Source organism: Emys orbicularis, chromosome 1 (genome assembly GCF_028017835.1).
Source record: "Emys orbicularis isolate rEmyOrb1 chromosome 1, rEmyOrb1.hap1, whole genome shotgun sequence".
Lineage (NCBI taxonomy): Eukaryota > Metazoa > Chordata > Testudines > Emydidae > Emys > Emys orbicularis.
In genome coordinates, this window is record NC_088683.1 from 74036943 (window position 1) to 74055173 (window position 18231).

The 18231-nt window shown below is 43.5% G+C and overlaps 1 protein-coding gene across 1 annotated transcript in view; it reads left to right on the forward strand.

Annotated features, from left to right (window-relative positions):
• The window catches only part of ZDHHC17 (zinc finger DHHC-type palmitoyltransferase 17), a 125540-nt gene that overhangs the window by 45290 nt on the left and 62019 nt on the right, over positions 1-18231 (forward strand). The window contains exons 6-7 of the mRNA XM_065408882.1: positions 10803-10867; positions 11745-11907. Coding sequence (XP_065264954.1) covers positions 10803-10867; positions 11745-11907 — 228 coding nt within the window. The remainder of the gene's footprint in view (positions 1-10802; positions 10868-11744; positions 11908-18231) is intronic.

The following is an 18231-nucleotide window of genomic DNA, read 5'->3' on the forward strand; positions in this document are numbered from 1 at the left end:
TCATATTGCTATATATCAGTCCTTACCTCATATTTACTTTCTGCTTAGATTCTGCTGTATAGTGACAACACTAGCAGAAAATGGTCTTGGTATATTCTTTTTAACTTTTAAAATATTTTTTCAAAGCTATTGCTTTCAGTAATCAATTTTTTAGGGCTGTCAAGTGATTAAAAAAATTAATCGCGATTAATCACGCTGTTAAACAACAATAGAATACCATTTATTTTAAATATTTTTGAATGTTTACTACATTTTCAAATATATTAATTTCAATTACAATACAGAATACAGAGTACAGTGCTCACTTTATCTTTATTTTGATTACAAGTATTTGTACTGTAAAAAAACAAAAAAAATGTATTTTTCAGTTCACCTCATACAAGTACTGTAGTGCTATCTCTTTATCATGAAAGCTGAATTTACAAATGTAGAATTATATAAAAAAAAAACCTGCATTCAGAAACAAAACAATGTAAAACTTTAGAGTCTACAAGTCCACTCAGTCCTACAGCTTGGTCAGTCAATCACTCAAAGAAACAAGGTTGGTTACAATTTGCAGGCGATAATGCTTCCTGCTTCTTGTTTACAATGTCACCTGAAAGTGAGAACAGGCATTCGCATGGCACTGTTGTAGCTGGCGTTGCAAGATATTTACGTGCTAGATGCACTAAAGATTCGTATGTCCCTTCATGCTTCAACCACCATTCCAGAGGACATGCTTCCATGTTGATAACAGGTTCTGCTTGATAACGATCCAAAGCAGTGCGAACTGACGCATATTCATTTTCATCATCTGAGTCAGATGCCACCAGCAGAAGGTTGATTTTCTCTTTTGGTGGTTTGGTTCTGTAGTTTCCACATCAGAGTGTTGCTCTTTTAAGACTTCTTAAAGCATGCTCCACACCTCGTACCTCTCAGATTTTGGACGGCACTTCAGATTCTTAAACCTTGGGTCGAGTGCTGTAGCTATTTTTAGAAATCTCACATTGGTACCTTCTTTGCATTTTGTCAAATCTGCTGTGAAAGTGTTCTTAAAACGAACATGTGCTGAGTCATCATCCGAGACTGCTATAACATGAAACATATGGCAGAATGTGGGTAAAACAGAGCAGGAGGCATACAATTCCCCCCCCCCCCCCCCCAAGAAGTACAGTCACAAATTTAATTGACACAGTATTTTTTTAACAAGCATCATCAGCATGGAAGCATGTCCTCTGGAATGGTGGCCAAAGCACGAAGGGGCATGTTTAGCATATCTGGCATGTAAATACCTTGCAACGCCGTCTACAAATGTGCCATGCAAACGCCTGTTCTCACTTGACATCGTAAATCATCATCATCAGCAGTATCTCCCATCAATGTAAACAATCTTGTTCGTCTTAGCGATTGGCACAATAAGAAGTAGGACTGAGTGGACTTGTAGGCTCTAAAGTTTTACACTGTTTTGTTTTTGAGTGCAGTTATGTAACCAAAAAAAAATCTGCATTTGTAAGTTACACTTTCACAATAAAGAGATTGCACTTCAGTACTTGTATGAGGTGAATTGAAAAATACTATTTCTTTTGTTTATCATTTTTACAGTGCATATATTTGTAATTAAAAATAATAATACAAAGTGAGCACTGTGCACTTTGTATTCTGTGTTGTAATTTAAATCAATATTGAAAATGTAGAAAAACATCCAAAAATATTTAATAAATTTCAATTGGTATTCTATTGTTATAAGTGAGATTAATCACAATTAATTTTTTTGAGTTAATCGTGTGAGTTAACTGCGATTAATTGACAGCCCTACAATTTTTATTAAACCGTTTCTGGGTAGTCAAACAGATTAAAAAGTTTGTTATACTGTTCAGTATGCAGTAAGATACTCGTGAAGATGTTGACCATACATAGTAGATAAACATATGTGTTAGAATAGCATAGATGGTGTAGACAGAAATCAATAGAAGTTTCAATAAGGATCTCACCCTGCGGAATAAGTTTTAAGCATCACCAAATTCCATAATCATGCATTTTGTTAATGAATTATGTGTGTTTAAAACAGTGACTTTTGGTAAGGCTTTTTGTGTGTGTTTAATACATACACAGTGTTGTTTTTTTCAAAAGCCATTGGTTAAAGAAGCACTGTTGGGTTTAATATATATATATGGCAATCAAAATACAAATTTATAAATAAATAAATAAAAACTTGTATATTGGTTGCAAAAACACCAAAGAAATGTTTCTTTATAATTATTACATACTATATAAATAATAAGCTTATATTACATATGTAAATATGTATAAATATATAATTTTATTTCAAAAGAAACTGTGTGTGTGTAGGGGGTGGGTGGGTGTGTAGGTGTATTTTGTTTCTTTTGGAATTAAAAATATCCTCATGGAAACATTTCTCCTGGTCATGAGTTTTGTAAAAGCTTATTACTACTAAACCTAAAAATTGTTTCAATTTTGCCTTCACAATGTCTGTTTAATCTTACATGATGAATCTATAATCTGTATTAATTACTCTGGCTATTTTGGAAAACAGCTGAGAAAATGAAGTTGAAAAATTTTACATTGAGTCTGCATATGTTATCAAAATCCATAGTAATTTAATCAATAAACATTGTAGTGTTATGTATTTAGGTTTGTATTTAGGTATGTTTTTACATATTTATGGTTATTGAAGTTAAAATACTATTTCATGTTTTGTAAAAGAGAAAGATAATGGAAAATTTACAAAACCACATTTCTATGTATATTTTAAAAGCAAATCTTTTATACAACCTTTTATGAAAATATTCTGCCATTGCACTTGTAAACTCCCATCCTGTAAATGGATGCAAGTAACTGCGTATACAACTAGCCTCATTGAGTTCAATAGGAATACTCAGATGCAGGAAGTTACTCATTTGCAGAAGTGTTTCTAGGATTGATGCCCTAAAGTCACTCAGCTCTCCCTGTGTTAACTCTGGCTCCCACCTGCTTCTTTATGGCACTGTTCGGGAATGGAAATTGCAATTACTGTTGCCCAGATAGGATCCTTATGCTGTTACTTGTGAATTTTGACCACCTGCTATCAAGTGCTCAGAGTGTCTCCAAGACTCCTGTCACTAGCTGTCCACAAGTATCAGAATCTACAACCCAGTTTAGGTTGTCATAGATAAAAATAGATTCTTTCTACAGATCAATGAAATAGAGAGAAACTTGAAACAAGGTGGTTTAACCCCCCCCCCCCCACTGTACTTATCTCGTCACTACATAAAGTGGTACTAACCAATTTCAAAGGTTGTTTACATAAATTATTGAAAAATCATGAAGACCTTGCCAAGCACCAAGTCATTTTTTGACACTCATAGCTGCAGCACTGTGTGTCTTGCCTCCAGTCCCAAACTCTGATTCTGAGCAGTGGCCAAGGACTACTTGGCGGGGTGTGTGTGCAAAAGTGACCTTAAGTAACCTTGGCACTCATGAATCTTGGGCCCTGTGTTTCTGGGCTTGGCCTCTTGCACAACTAAAGTAGCTATGAGGCTCCTCTAAGCATTACTGGATGTCTCTGGCTCCAAGGACCATTCTGGCAGCCAGGGATCAATGGGCTATAAGCATGCCCCGCCCTCATCCCTTTTCCCCGCGGCAGTTCCCACTGCACCATTAGGAGTAAAGATGTCTGGGAACTGGAATTTTTTCTTTGAGCAATTATCCACACAGATTGCACTCTGGGTGCACATGTACCTCAGGCATGTGAGGTTGGATTCTTTTGAATAGCAGTGTCCACTGGGTCCATGCTTGCACCCTGAGTGCACTTTCGCTCCCTGAATCTGAAAGGATAAAGTGTGGGCCAGCCGCAACCTGCACTTAGTTACTTTTTACTGCTAGTGGCTATTAGACAGACCTTGTAGTATCCACATTCTTTGATCTTAGCAAGTAGCTAGCACAATTCTTTCTCTCACTAGGAAAAGTTTATTGTTAGCCTTAGTTCTTGTTGATAAATTTTCTTTGCCCATTGCTTTGAAGTACTTAGTTTTAGATAAAGTAGTGATAGTTCCCACTTCCTTTCTGTACAAGAGATCTCTCCTCTGTGCAGACCCCCCCTTGTACAGTGGCTAACCTAAGTCACTGCGGTTAAAGAGCTCCTCCTCCTGCAACATTGCTATGCCCATGAACAAGAGACACTCCTTGTGTCTGCTGTCCTTTGAAGAAGGCCATGCTCTGGAGTGCTGCTTAATCTGCATGTCATACTTCAAGAGGACTCAGACTACAGAGGCAAAGCTGAAACGCTTCCTCTTGGAAAGATGCAAGCCTCATTGGATCTGGGTAGACCTTCAGAGATCCTCCAGGTGTCTGGTTAGCTCCATGCTGCCCGTGCCCTGATGAATTGAGATGCCACTCTTGGTGGCTTTTCATAAGACCCACTTGTCAGCCGCATAGATGACGTGTTCAGAAACGGGCCTTAAAAAGCACCGCTTCAGGGACCAGGGCAGGCATCAATCCTCCTCTCCAAGTATGGAATGAAGAAAGCCTCTCCTAAGGCTCACTCCTCCAAAAGCCTTGAAGTGGAATCCTATACCAGTTCCCCAGCACCAAACCCAAAGTTGTTGTAGATGGCCTCTTCCCATACCAAGGACAGTGCTGCCTCCGGGTTTGATAGAAAGACACAGACTTTGGCACCAAATGTATCATCATAGAGCATCTTAGCACTGGGAATTATGGCACCAAGTGTCTGTGTACCCAGATCTCTTTCCTTGATACCGTTGGAGGCTTCAGTTTCGGCAGTGTACCAACTCTCTATGTCAGCACTACTCCCCTCCACAGCACCTGCGAGACACCTCTCTGTAGGAATGGTATTGGACTCACCTCTCATTGGGAGGCTATGGGGAGAAATTTCCAAACCTGCTAAGGTACTTTCCCACAAGATGGAGTACACCTGATAGATCTGCCCCATTGTTGGAAGAAGTTTCTTTTCTTTTTCCCCAGAGGTACATAGCAGAGCTTCTTCTCTGGAGTGGCTCTCACACCTCTGTGAGTGTCACAGTGGGAATCAGGCAGAGAATCCAAGGAAGAATACTTGAGGGGCACCAGAAGATCATCATAGACCCACAGAGCACACCCCACCTGCTACCCACTCATGAGCCATCCTCATTATCCCTATCAACTGAGGCTATACTGGTACCCCTATGGGGGGTGAATCCCTATTCCAGGAAGCTGGCTTTATCCACAGTCTTGAGAGCCAGGCCCCTCTTGCCAAAGAAGCAGCTCCAATCATCTTGGGTTCCACTTCAGTATTGAATTCAGCTTCTGGAGGGTGAGGAGGAATACTATGGAGATCACTACTCTCCAATAGTATATCAGCCTCCAGCCAGCTCATTCTGTCCAGACAAAGTGGTTAAGCCTCCATCCACAGCTTCTGTGAATGAGCTAAAAGGACTTGCTAAAAAGACTGGTGGAGATGCTTCTTATCCTGTTGCAGGTTATCCAGGAGAAGCAACACAGACTTCTGGGTATAGTGCAGCCTTCCTCTATGGGGCAATCAGCCATGCCCATTAATAACAGACTGCTTGAAATGGCCAAAGTGATTTGACATAGCCTGGCCTTGGTCACATCAACATCAACAAGTGCTGAGAGGTGTCTGCTATAGGGTTGGAATATTTTTACCAATACTGTAGTCCTCATGAGAAGTCAGGCTGGCTATGCTGCTTTAAGACCATCCCTTGGGAGAAAGACCAGAAGTTAGACCTCTTTGGGAGGAAGGTGTACCCCACAGCAAGCCTGCAGATGAGAGTAACGAATTATCAGGAGCTGTTCCCCAAATACAATTTTTTTTTATATGGGACAAACTTTGCAATTTTATGGACAGACTCCTGAAAAAACAGCATGAGGAAGTGAAGTCCCCTTTGACAGAAGGCCAGCTCACAGCCTGAATGGCTCTTCAAGGAGCACTCAGTGTATCAGACACAACAGCCAGGACAATGGTCGATGCCATGGTGATGAGGAAGTCTGCTTAGTTTTAAAGCATTGGGAATTCCAAGGGAGGTCCAGGTTACCATTGAGGACCTCCTATTCAAGGGCAATTACCTCTTTAATAGTGGTACATATGAAGTGCTCCATATACTTTAAAGACTCGAACAACCTTAAGATTCTTGGGCCTGTATGTACCAGCCTCCAAGGAAGAAGAATCCAAAACAACAGCAACTGTTCTACTGATAGGGACCACAATCTCAGTATGGTACTAAGCAATGGTCCGAGGAGATCCAGAGGAAGGAGCAGTGATTTTATGAGAGGCAACCCTCTGCTTCTTCCTTGGCTGCTTCACAACTTGGGGCTTCAGGAAAGAACCAGTTTCGATGTGTGTGTTGAGACTCTGGCTGGATCCCTCCAACACTCCTTTTGGCAACAGCCTGGCATGGGATAACCTCAGATCTGTGGATCCTTCAGATAATCAGCAAGGGATATCCTATCCAATTTCAAAATGTTAGTCCCCTCCTCACCCATCCTGTCCATCTACAGGAACCCTTCTCATTGGAGACTGTTTAAGCAAGACGTGGACTCCTTCATTCAGCTGGGATGGGTAGAGGAAATGCCACAGAGTTCAGAGGCAGGGGATTTTATTCTGTTTCTTAATCAAAAAGAAGAAAGGGCTTGGAAGACCCATCCTTGAACTTTATCTCAACCTTCTTTGGTTGTTTCAAATTCCATATGGCTACCCTTGCTTCTGGATCCCCTCTTTGGATCCCATGGACTGGTTCATGGTGCTCTGCACCTCCTAGGCTCTAGAACAAACTGGCGGACTGACTCATCAGAGATTTATCTGAGAACCATGAGTCGTGCCTTAAGATTGCAGACCACCTTAAGCGTCTTGCACAAATAGGGATTTACAAAAGTGGGCCATTGTCACAAGTGCCTGAGCTTCTATTCCAGGGAGACATGAGACATGAGCCCAGGTTCCCTTTTGGATACCTTCCTTATTCTGTGGGCTCCTGGTCTATTATATACCTGTACATCAATGCCCATGATACCCAGGTTCTTCAGGAAATTGAGGTAGTACACAGTTCAGGTCATTATGATAGCACGAATATGGGCCAGACAATTTGGTACTCAAACCTTATTAACCTGTCAGTATGGAGACTCATGACCTTGCTGGTCCTACTGAATCTGGTCTTGCAGAACAATGGCCCAATCCTGCATCCAAATCAGACATCCCTGGATCTGGCATCTTGGATGCTAGCTGGCTGACATCTGTAGAAAAAGCTGCTCTGCTGCATGTTTAAGACATCTTGATCCAAAGCAAGAAACCCTGGACCAGAGTGACATACAAAGCCCAATGGGAGAGATTTTCTATGTGGACAAGGCAGCATTGGATTTCTCCAGTAGCAGCTCCAATTCCAATTGTACTGGACCATTTACTTCCTTTAAAAGTATAAAGTGTATCCCTCAGTTCAGTAAGAACTAGGGTGACCAGATCACTGACAGGAAATATCGGGACGCGGGGGGGGAGGAGGGGGGATATCGGGACGCGCGCGGGCGGAGCAAAAAAAAAAAGCTGTTTTGCGGGTGCCGGCCGTGCCGTGGCCACTGCCCCTCCCCCGCCCCGGGCCCCGGGCACATGCGGCACGTCCCGCCGCCCCGCGGGGAAGGAGCCGCTGGAGCGAGAGGCGCGGGGCTCCGGACCCCGGCAGCGGTGGGGGAGAGTGGCTCAGGGCCGCGCGAGTGGGCACGTAAAGTTTATCGGCTGGGGGGGGGGACCCCGGCCGGCTCCCCGCCCTGCCCTCTAGGGGGGTAGCATCCCCGCCCCCGCGCCAGCATGTATCGCCGGCTGCCGCAGGCCAGGTAAGGAACTGAGTCCCTCTCTCCCCCCCTCGGCTCCTCAGCTGAGCGGCATTCCTTCTCCCTCCCAGGCTTGCAGCTGGAATGACGGGGGGGCTCAGCTGAGGAGCCAGGACGAGGGGGGAGGGGGCGACTCGGCTCCTTACCTGGCCTGTGGCGGCCGGCGCGACATGCTGGCGCGGGGCGGGGAGCCGGCCGGGGTCCTGTCCAAGCCAATAAACTTTACATGGCCACTCGTGCGGCCCCGAGCCGCTCTCCCCCGCCGCTGCTGGGGTCCGGAGCCCCCTGTCTACCTCCTGGGGGAGCAGCCCCCTTGCCAGCCCCCCTTGCCCGCCCAGTGCCCCTACTCACCAGCTCCAGGAACTGGAAGCCGGCCACCACCACCCCCTCCCTCCAGGCTTGCCCCGCCATTACAGCAGCAAGCCTGGGAGGGAGGAGGAATGCCACATGCATGGGGAAGAGGCGGGGCCAGGGCGGGGATTTGGGGAGGGAGCCAATGGGGGATGGAGGGGGTGGAGTCGGGGTGGGGGGGGGGCAAGAGCCCTTCCGGGAGGGCAAAATTGCTTGTTTGTCCAGTGTCCCGACTGCACATCGGTCGGGACGTGGGACAAACAAGCAAATATCGGGACAGTCCCGATAAAATCAGGACGTCTGGTCACCCTAGTAAGAACACACCTGGCAGTGATCTCTGTGAGCCATCCTCCTGGACAAGGCTACACCTCCCATGGTGGCAGAATTCCTCATGTTTTCCTGTCATCAGAGCTCTCTGCCTCTCCAGCTCCCAGAGCTGGCTGGGATGGGGGCAGAGGCAGGGGGGAGGCAGGCAACAGGCAAGCAGGGCTCTGTGCTTCACTTGTACTATGGGAAAGCTTTTATCAGTTTCGCTAGCAGAAAGTGAAATTGACAAGAGCTTTTTGGACAAACAGTCAAGGCGCCAACATTACAATTTTCCTGTTGGAAAAACAAAATTTTCATATGGAAAACGTCAGTTTTGCAAAAGGGCATTTTTAGCCAGAAATTTTTGACCGTTTCTAGCTGATTGGCATATATTAATCCAGTTGATGGCCTTCAGACCCTTTTAGAATGCTTTGTTGCCATGCAAATTGAGATATACCCTCTTTGCAGTTAACCTAGAAACATTAGCTGATAATAAACATAACTATAGAATACTAAGTATTAAAATTGCCAGCATTTACTTAGGAGCTACCATTCATACTGGACAAGTTGGACACCACCTATCACAGATACGAAAAGGGAAATTAGGTTGTTTGAATAACACGTTTCTTATGGTGCAGTTGTAATGAATTTAAGGCAGCCAACGTTCAAGAATTGAAGGAAAATTAGTTACAATAATGTCAAACAGCCCTAGTGGCTCAAAACCAATAATATAATTTATTTGGTGATGTTACAAAACCAAAAATATTACAGGAATTGGGCTGGGGATCAAGTAACTAGTTGGCCATGATACTTAAACTTTTTGTTGTTGTTGTTTTGTTTTGTTTTATAAGTGTCAGCCAGGCTCCAGACATTGCAGAAAGTCAGTCAGTCAGTCATCTAAGCAAATAACTTGTTCAAATTTACATGAGAGAGAGAATATAACCAGTGATCTATGATATGTATTCCAGGGGTGTTATGTGTGGGCATATGTACACATAATATATATTTTGTTTAAAAAAGTAATTTTTTTGTTGTTGGATATAACATCCTTTTCCTACCAATAAAGTTATTAAAAGCAGAATGAGGAGAAAAATAAGGTATTTTAAGTATTCAGAAAATAAAATAAAAGGCTGCTAATACACAAAAATGAAAGCATGTTTTTACTACCCATTTAATGGTTGTCCAAAATAATTAAACGCAAATACTTTACACTTAGCCAGCATTTATCATTCTGAGAACCTATCATTGTCACTAACTACATTCTGTTGCCTCATTCATTTCATCTAGCTAAAATTTGTTATAACATGGTACTGTTTAGAATTGTCATATTTAAAAATTTCCTTGTAAAGATTCTTTCTGCCAGTTAAAACCATTCTCAAGTGCACTTTACTGCAATATCGCTTTTTTATGGACTTGCTCACTAATTTTACAGTTAAATATGTTACTTGTGCCAGTATTCCTCAACACTAGTTAATACAAATATCCTGGAGGAGAGAAGGTTAATTCAGTACTGATTTTTGTGGATACAAAACCTGGAGTTGTAAATACAAATGATGTATTAAAATGCAGAAGTGCTTGATTATGCTTCCTGCAAGCGTTCGTCAAATCTTAAATATTAGGGCATTATCTTATTTATGCCAGGCACAGAGATGAAAAAAGGTCTCTTGCTCCCAGATTTCACATGGCACAACTTGATTATATTTTGTTTTCTTGTGAAGCATCAGTTTGGCTATGTCTGTACTGCACTGCAATATGGACTATGGGCTGTGAATTGCAGCACCCGCCAAAGAGTTGTTCTGTCATTCACCCGTGTGGTCACTGTTGGCGTGAACTAAAAGGTACCTGGTTTGTATTAATGAAGGCCTTTCCAGACCAGTGCTATGTTAATGCAAACTAGGTACACCTCTACCTCGATATAATGCTGTCCTCTGGAGCCAAAAAATCTTACTGTGTTATAGGTGAAACCGCATTATATCGAACTTGCTTTGATCCACCAGAACGCGCAGCCCCGTCCCCCCGGAGCACTGCTTTACCGTGTTATATTCAAATTCGTGTTATATCGGGTCGCGTTATATACGGGTAGAGGTGTATCTTTTGCTTTCCACCAGCAGAGTTTATGGGGCAGTTACAGCACAGCACTTCGGTGCACTCTGCAGTTCATACCCCTGTAGTCCTAGTTGTGGGGCTGTGTAGACAAGCCCTCAGTGTATACATTGAATATTGGATACCAGACTTAAATGACCAATATCTGATCCAGCAAGGCAAATCCTGTTTTCCTATAGTATACTGAAATTTTAGCATTTTTTTACTTACCTCACTAATGCTTTTCTTTTTATCAGGATGTAGATATGATGGATCAAAATGGAATGACACCTTTAATGTGGGCAGCTTACAGAACACATAGGTAATAAACTCATTATAATATAGACCTGTTCAAAGCACTCTGCCTTAGTCAGACAATATAAAACACAAAGACAAACAAGTATCAGAGGGGTAGCCGTGTTAGTCTGAATCTGTAAAAAGCAACAGAGGGTCCTGTGGCACCTTTAAGACTAACAGAAGTATTGGGAGCATAAGCTTTCGTGGGTAAGAACCTCACTTCTTCAGATGCATCTGAAGAAGTGAGGTTCTTACCCACGAAAGCTTATGCTCCCAATACTTCTGTTAGTCTTAAAGGTGCCACAGGACCCTCTGTTGCTTTTTAAAGACAAACAAGTCACTGTCTTTTTAGCTAGCTAAATTATTCCCACAATGCCATCAAACCTACTATAACTTGCCTGATTTATGACAATTAGTGAAGAAGAGAGGACATTGGTTTGACATTATTACTGTGTTTTCTTCCTTCTCCCTCCTCTGCTTCTCCTTCTTCTATAGGAGTTGTGTGATGATGAGGAACGAGAAAAGTTTCGTACCCTCACTGCTATGCATCAAATACGTAGACATTTGCATGGTATTACATGTTTGTAATGATACTGTCACTTTTCTGTGATACATGGGAAAATAAGAATTTATGTGAAAATATGTGCTCTACTACCATCTAGAAGAAACTTTGTTACACTTATTGATTAATTTATAGCCCTGTGCAGATTCCATTGGATTCAAAAGTAGTTTTATAATTTATTTCAGTGGGAGCAGAATTGGCCATTAGTACTTAACACTATAAAAAAGGGGTGTTCTGAGTTGGTACACTCTGATACTTAAGTAGATCAAACTCATGGACAAACAAAGTCCATTGTGATTTTTAATTCTTTATAGATCTAACCAAGCTTTTATTTTTCTAGTGTGGATCCAACTCGATTGCTGCTTACTTTTAATGTTTCCATTAATCTTGGGGACAAATATCACAAAAATACAGCACTACATTGGGCTGTGCTAGCAGGAAATACTACAGTCATTAGTCTTCTACTAGAAGCAGGAGCTAATGTTGATGCCCAAAATATCAAGGTAAACATTTTAATCTTTTATTATAAGTGATGTACAGTAATACAGAAATAACTTAAAATCTATGACTCTTGATTATTACTAGAAGTTAGATAATTGCTAGGAGGTGATGTGGGGTCATGATGATACTGAGCAAACTATACAACTATATTGTTTAAATTTGGGACCCACTTTTCAGCAAGAGTGGCCCATACCCTCTAATTCTGCAGCTGCAAAAATACATTTGTGAGGATGTGTATCTGCAAAAACACATAAGCAATTGTTTTGTCCACTCAAAAATGTGCACCTCAGTTTTTGTGGGAGCATATGCTTCTGAGTATAAAATTGGAAGACTGCGACTGAAAATTTAAGCTTGCTAAAAGTTTTGGGGTGATTTGAAGTGTGGGATGTTTGCTGTTTTCTGGAAAGAGGACAGAAGCTCCAATTTGCCACCATCTCACAAGGCAGTCAGAATGTTCCATAACTACAGAATATTGGTTAAAGGAAAATAATTGTCTCACTTCTTCCATGTGACTAAGTTTTGCTTGATGGTAGGGATGGGGTGGAGTCATCAGGGAACCACTTACAGTTCTGTGGTTTAGCATTAGAACAGCCAAGTAGCTGCTCCAACTTATGCCACTGGCACAAAGTCCCTATGTCTACACTGAAATAAAAGACCCATGGCACAGCCATGGCTGGCCTGGGTCAGCTGGCTCAGGCTACAGAGCTATAAAACTGTGATGTAGATGTTTGGGCTCAGACTGGAGTCTGGGTTCCAAGACCCCCTTGAGGGGGGTGGGTCTCAGAGCTCAGGCTCCAGCCTGAGCCTGAACATCTACACTGCTATTTTTAGTCCTCGAACCTGAGCTGTGCAAGCCAGAGTCAGCTAACCTGGGCTCTGAGACTGCACCACCGTTTTGTTATTGCAGTGTACCCTAAGGGATCAGTAGATGATTGGAATAATGGAGCTGCAACACCTCAGCCATTTACCAGCACACCCTGTTATGCTAGAGTTGTGGCCGTTGGCATAAAAGCAGGCTCTACTGCTTGTGTATGCCAGACGTGTGTTCATCTCCATAAGGGGGATTCTCCAGTGGCCATTTTTAGCTTGAATTTTGGATGGCACAATAAGGATGGACAGACTGGAGAACCCAGCCCGATATTTGCAATTATAACATACTGCATGTGGTATAGGTCAGTTAATTTGTTATATGGGTTCACTCGAGGTGATCAAGGCATTTGTCTTATGTTGTCAGCCGCAGAGGCAATCAACTTATGAACTTTAAGTAATGTACATATTTTATTTGAATTCACACAGTATTGTTAAGGATATCCATTTTCTTGGCCCGTGTGGGTCAGACCCACAAGCAAGTGCAATATAAGTTTAAAGCAATTGAAGCTGTGTTATTGCATTCTAGACAGTCACAAATCTTGGTGATCTTGAATGAAAATTCATCACAAAGTCTACGTTGCTTTTTTGTGCTTTGAACCAAAGCAGCTAGCCCAGGGGCGGGCAAACTTTTTGGCCTAAGGGCCGCATCGGGTTTCTGAAATTGTATAGAGGGCCGATTAGGGGAGGCTGTGCCTCCCCAAACAGCCAGGTGTGGCCCGGCCCCTGCCCCCTATCCAACCCCCACCCCGCTTCTTGCCTCCCGATGGCTCCCCCGGGGATCCCTGCCCCATCCAACCCCCCCCATTCCCTGACGGCCCGCCGGGGACCCCTGCCCCATCCACCCCCTTGCTCTCTGTCCCCTGCCTTCCCCCAGACCTCCCGCCCCATCCAACCTCCCTCCTCCTTCCTGACTGCCCCCCAGGACCCCTGCTTCCATTCAACCCCCCTGTTCCCCGCCCTCTGACCACCCCGACCCCTATCCACACCTCCACCCCCTGAACTCCCCTGCCCCCTATCCAACCCCCCCCCCCCCCCCCCCCGCGCTCCTTGCCCCCTTACCACATTGCCTGGAGCACCGGTGGCTGGTGGCACAGCTGCACCAGGACAGGCAGCCGCGCAGCACAGAGCACCGGGTCAGGCCCCGGCTCTGCAGCTGCGCTGCCCCAGGAGCTCGCTGCTCTGCCACCCAGAGCATTGCGCCGGCAGCGCAGTGAGCTGAGACTGTGGGGGAGGGAGAACAACGGGGGAAGAGCCGGGGGCTAGCCTCCCGGGCCAGGAGCTCAGGGACCGGACAGGACGGTCCAGCAGGCCGGATGTGGCCCGCGGGCCGTAGTTTGCCCATCTCTGAGCTAGCCTCACACATTTGCTTGCATGACTATGCTGTAATACTCTACTAGTTACCTGTATAGTTAACCATGGATGTGTTATATTTTCAGCCTCAACTCTTACAAGCCCACACATGCGGCTACTTTCTTCAACTATTAATTATAAAATGACCATATATGCAGTGTATATGTAGTTTATATATATATATATATATATATATATATATATATAATAAATCACTTCACCAAAAATATTGCTTATCATAAAGGGATATCCTTTATTCTGGAACAGTATATTGTATCCTCTCCTCAGTTATTCGGAGGCAGCAGCAGTCAGACAGAAAATAGGCTTTTAACCTGCTGGATCATGGTATGTTCTCCACAGGCATTCTTTCTCTGTCACAGGTGCTTACTCCCTAGTCCATGATTTTCAAAGTCAAATATAGAAAGGAACTACAGATGGATAGAAGAAAATGTGTAACCACTGACCTAAAAAGCTGGATAAACTATTGTGTAATGAAATAGCCAGATAGATCTTATTTATTAGAAAGAATAAGATAATTGTGGGTGATTCATAAAACAAATGGTCATGACTCTTATTGCACATTTGGTTCACTAATGTGAAGTTCTGTGGTCTCTGTAGACAGTGTGGGTAGATTCTGAACAGACAGCAGCTGTCCAAGTCTTGCGGCAAAAGCTCCTATTCTGTATTACTTAATAAAATAATGGAGTGAGAGAGCCATACTATGGCCATGTACATATCTCATGTACAGAAGTGTCTCCTCTTTCTACCTAGGACAAATCCATAACTTTGCCATAACGAATTTTAATATAAATCAGACAAGGAACTTTTTTTTGTCATAAATAGTCCTTACTAGTACGTTATAGAACTAATCAGGCAATATGAGTTTTGGAAATGATAGCTCCATTTTGTGACTCCTGCAAAGTACAAACAGTCTCAAAGCCTAAATATTCAACTTTAACACTCACTCCAGGTATAAAGCTATGTGTTCTTTGGGGGGGCGGGAGGGAGGGAAAGAGGCATGGGCATGTCGTGATTTAAATGAAAAGCTTAGCAAACTCTGAGTGAATGTAAGGGCAGGTCTTTGAACAACTTTTTCTTGCGAGAGCACTATAAAAGGAAATTTGCGAGGAAGGGCCAGCAGTTTATCCCCCTTCAGGCTGGGAAAACAATTTAAGAAAAATGCTTTCAATGGTAAGAAAAACTGAGATCTTCTTGAATGTCTAATCTAGTATGACAGAACTTTCTCAGGGGAAAGTTAAAACTCCAGATAAGCACAATAGATTTAAGGGAGTTTTAAATGTAGTCTGTTCTGTAAAGGTGAATCAGTAAAGGATCACAACTACATGTCTAGTGTAAAGACAGATAGTAGGAAATTTTGAACCCAAAGAGTGCTGGTAGCAACTTCTTACCTAGTGTCCCCTTGTAAGAATAATAAAATTTGTATGTAATGCAGTACACGTTGGGAATAATACTCTTAATATGCCTCCATGTGACAAATTATCAGTCTCAATTATTTTTAGAGTTAGACTTTGAGAGTCGCTCTAACTTTACTAGGCTGGTCTAATGGACTAACTTAGTCCTTATGCTATCTCTCTGTAAGCTTTGGTAGTTCTTATAAAAGGGGCATGGTTTTCAGGAGTAGAATTATAGGAGATCTCTGCTGATTAGATATCATAAATATGCATACCAAATCCTTGGCAATTCTGTAATCACTAATAGTGGCTCAGGTGCTGTTTTAAGTTAATTTCTTATTGCATTGTGCATGAGAGTTAGAGGGGGAGAGGTGGGGCTCGAAAACTTTACTAGATAGCCACCAGCTGAAAAACTAAACCTACTAGTAAATATCAGAGACAGGAGGGGAAGAATTTATCATCAAGGTCCAGGAGTAACATCCCAGTTAGATTCCCAAATTTGAGCACTTGGAAGTGGGTAACTGCTGAAATTTTGCCATGTTGCTGTCTCTAAAGAGATGGAGACTTTTGTCTTTCATAGCAATCTTTGGTAATAGTAGCAGCGCATCTCAGAAAGAAGGGCATTCAAATCTATTCTTATATCAAGAAGTGATTGATCAAGGGCAGATCCTAGAAGGAGATGGCAGTTAGCCTGGCATATAGGGGTTCACCAGGAGGCATAGCTGAGACAATTATGAAAAACAGTTTCTTATCCCATCAGACACAAGACTTCATAGGAACCTTGGTCAATTCTAGGTCGGCGAGAGCATAACTTCCTGACGACAGATTTCTGTGGGTGCAGTTGCTGTTACTCAGAATAAAAAATGAACCTGACTGCGACAGTATGGGTGTGTCTGTGGTTGCTAGGCCATATGTCGGTGTGCATGTACATAATGCCACTTGCCAGGCTTCACCTGCGGCCACCCCAGCTCTGGCTCAGGTCTTTCTATTCCCTGTTGAGACCCCAGCTGAACAAGAATATTTTGGTTCCTTCTCATGTCATCACAGAACTGAGGTGTGGTGGAAGAAAACCAAGAATGTTCATGGTGAGAGGATTCCATTCTCTTCCACCTCCCCAACAAGAACTTTAACATCCATGTATCAGGCATGGTTGGGAAACCCATCTGTACCATCTACAAATTCAGGGGACCTGTTCCTCAGAAGACATAGGTCTCCACATTGTAGGAGAAAGAGAGCCTAGAGCACTGGGCCTGGTGAAAGATCTGAGGACTGAACCATAGACAGCAAAGTTAGGCCATGAACCAAAGTCAGGCCATGTATTAAAGCAGATCCTTACAAGTTTACTGTCCGATACATGACCTTGGCAAAGGTATTGTTAGTGTTGCTAAAACACAAGTATTCCTAAGGAGCAACAAATACTGGATATGTGTGTAAACACACTCCAAAAGATTAGCCCAGGTACTTCGTGACCTAACACCAGGTAAGAGGGTTTGACAGAAATGATGAATAGGGATGTTTTGCCTGAGACATCTGGAAGCAAGGTACCAGGGGAGGTAATAAGCGGATGTTATGAAACATGCAAGGCGGTACGTAAGTTGTTTGTCTTAGTCTATAAATGTTGGGGTACCTTGCCTTAACCCTTTGTGTGGCCTTGGGGACAGTAGAGACTCCTGCTGCTGACTGAACTGCTCCTTACCACAGGTCACTCACATTTTAGCGTACCTGTAACCATGGAGCCAGGGCGCTGGGACTGTGCCTTAAGGGCAACAAACCTTGCCAAGTGCCTTTGTCACTGAACCGTGCCTGGAGTTATTTCTGAATAACATCAGGGTTTGCTGAATTAGCAAGCCGCATTCTATGCTTGTGTTAATAACATTGAAGTTCCACGAACAGAAACACTGAGCAGCTGTAACAGCTCAAAGCAGCCTCTGGATGGTGTTACCGTGGCAATGACATTCCAACCTTCAGCACTTAACAACATACATCATGCTGGAGCTTAGAGCCATCAAGCTAGTCTACATGGTCTCCCTCCATGTTCTTCATAACTCCACAGTGCAGATTCTGATACACAGCATGTCTGCAATGCACTATGTCAAAAAGCAAGGAGGCGCATGCTTGTCTCCTCTCTTTCTAGGGGCCATCAAGTTCTGGACATGGTACCACTGAAATGGGTTACCTCAATGGGTATGTCTACACTGCAAATAGACACCTGTGGCTGGTCCATGGCAGCCAACTTGAGCTTGCAGGGCTTGGGCAGTGGGGCTGTTTCATTGCAGTGTAGGCTTCTTGGTTTCTGCAGCAGCCTAAGCTCTGGGACCCTCCCACCTTGCAGTTGTCCTAGAGCCTGGGCTCCAGCCTGAGCCTGGAAGTCTAAATTACAATGAAACAGTTCTGCAGCCTGAGCCCGACTCAGCTGGCACAGGCCAGCCATGGGTTTTTCATTGCAGTGTCGGCATACCTAATGGCTCTACACCACCTGGGAATGAGCAGCGACCTGACAGACCTCCGGAACAGATAGTCTATTGCTAATCACGGGTGGTCCCGGTGGAGATCCATCACAAAGCCTATATCCCATCATTAGAGGTTCCCATAATAGATCTTTGTGTCACGCAGAATTTCTGCTCCAGAAGGGACGAGCTCATTTTCATTGCCTGATGCCTTCTTTCTGCAGTGGAATCCAGGTCTCCTCTATGC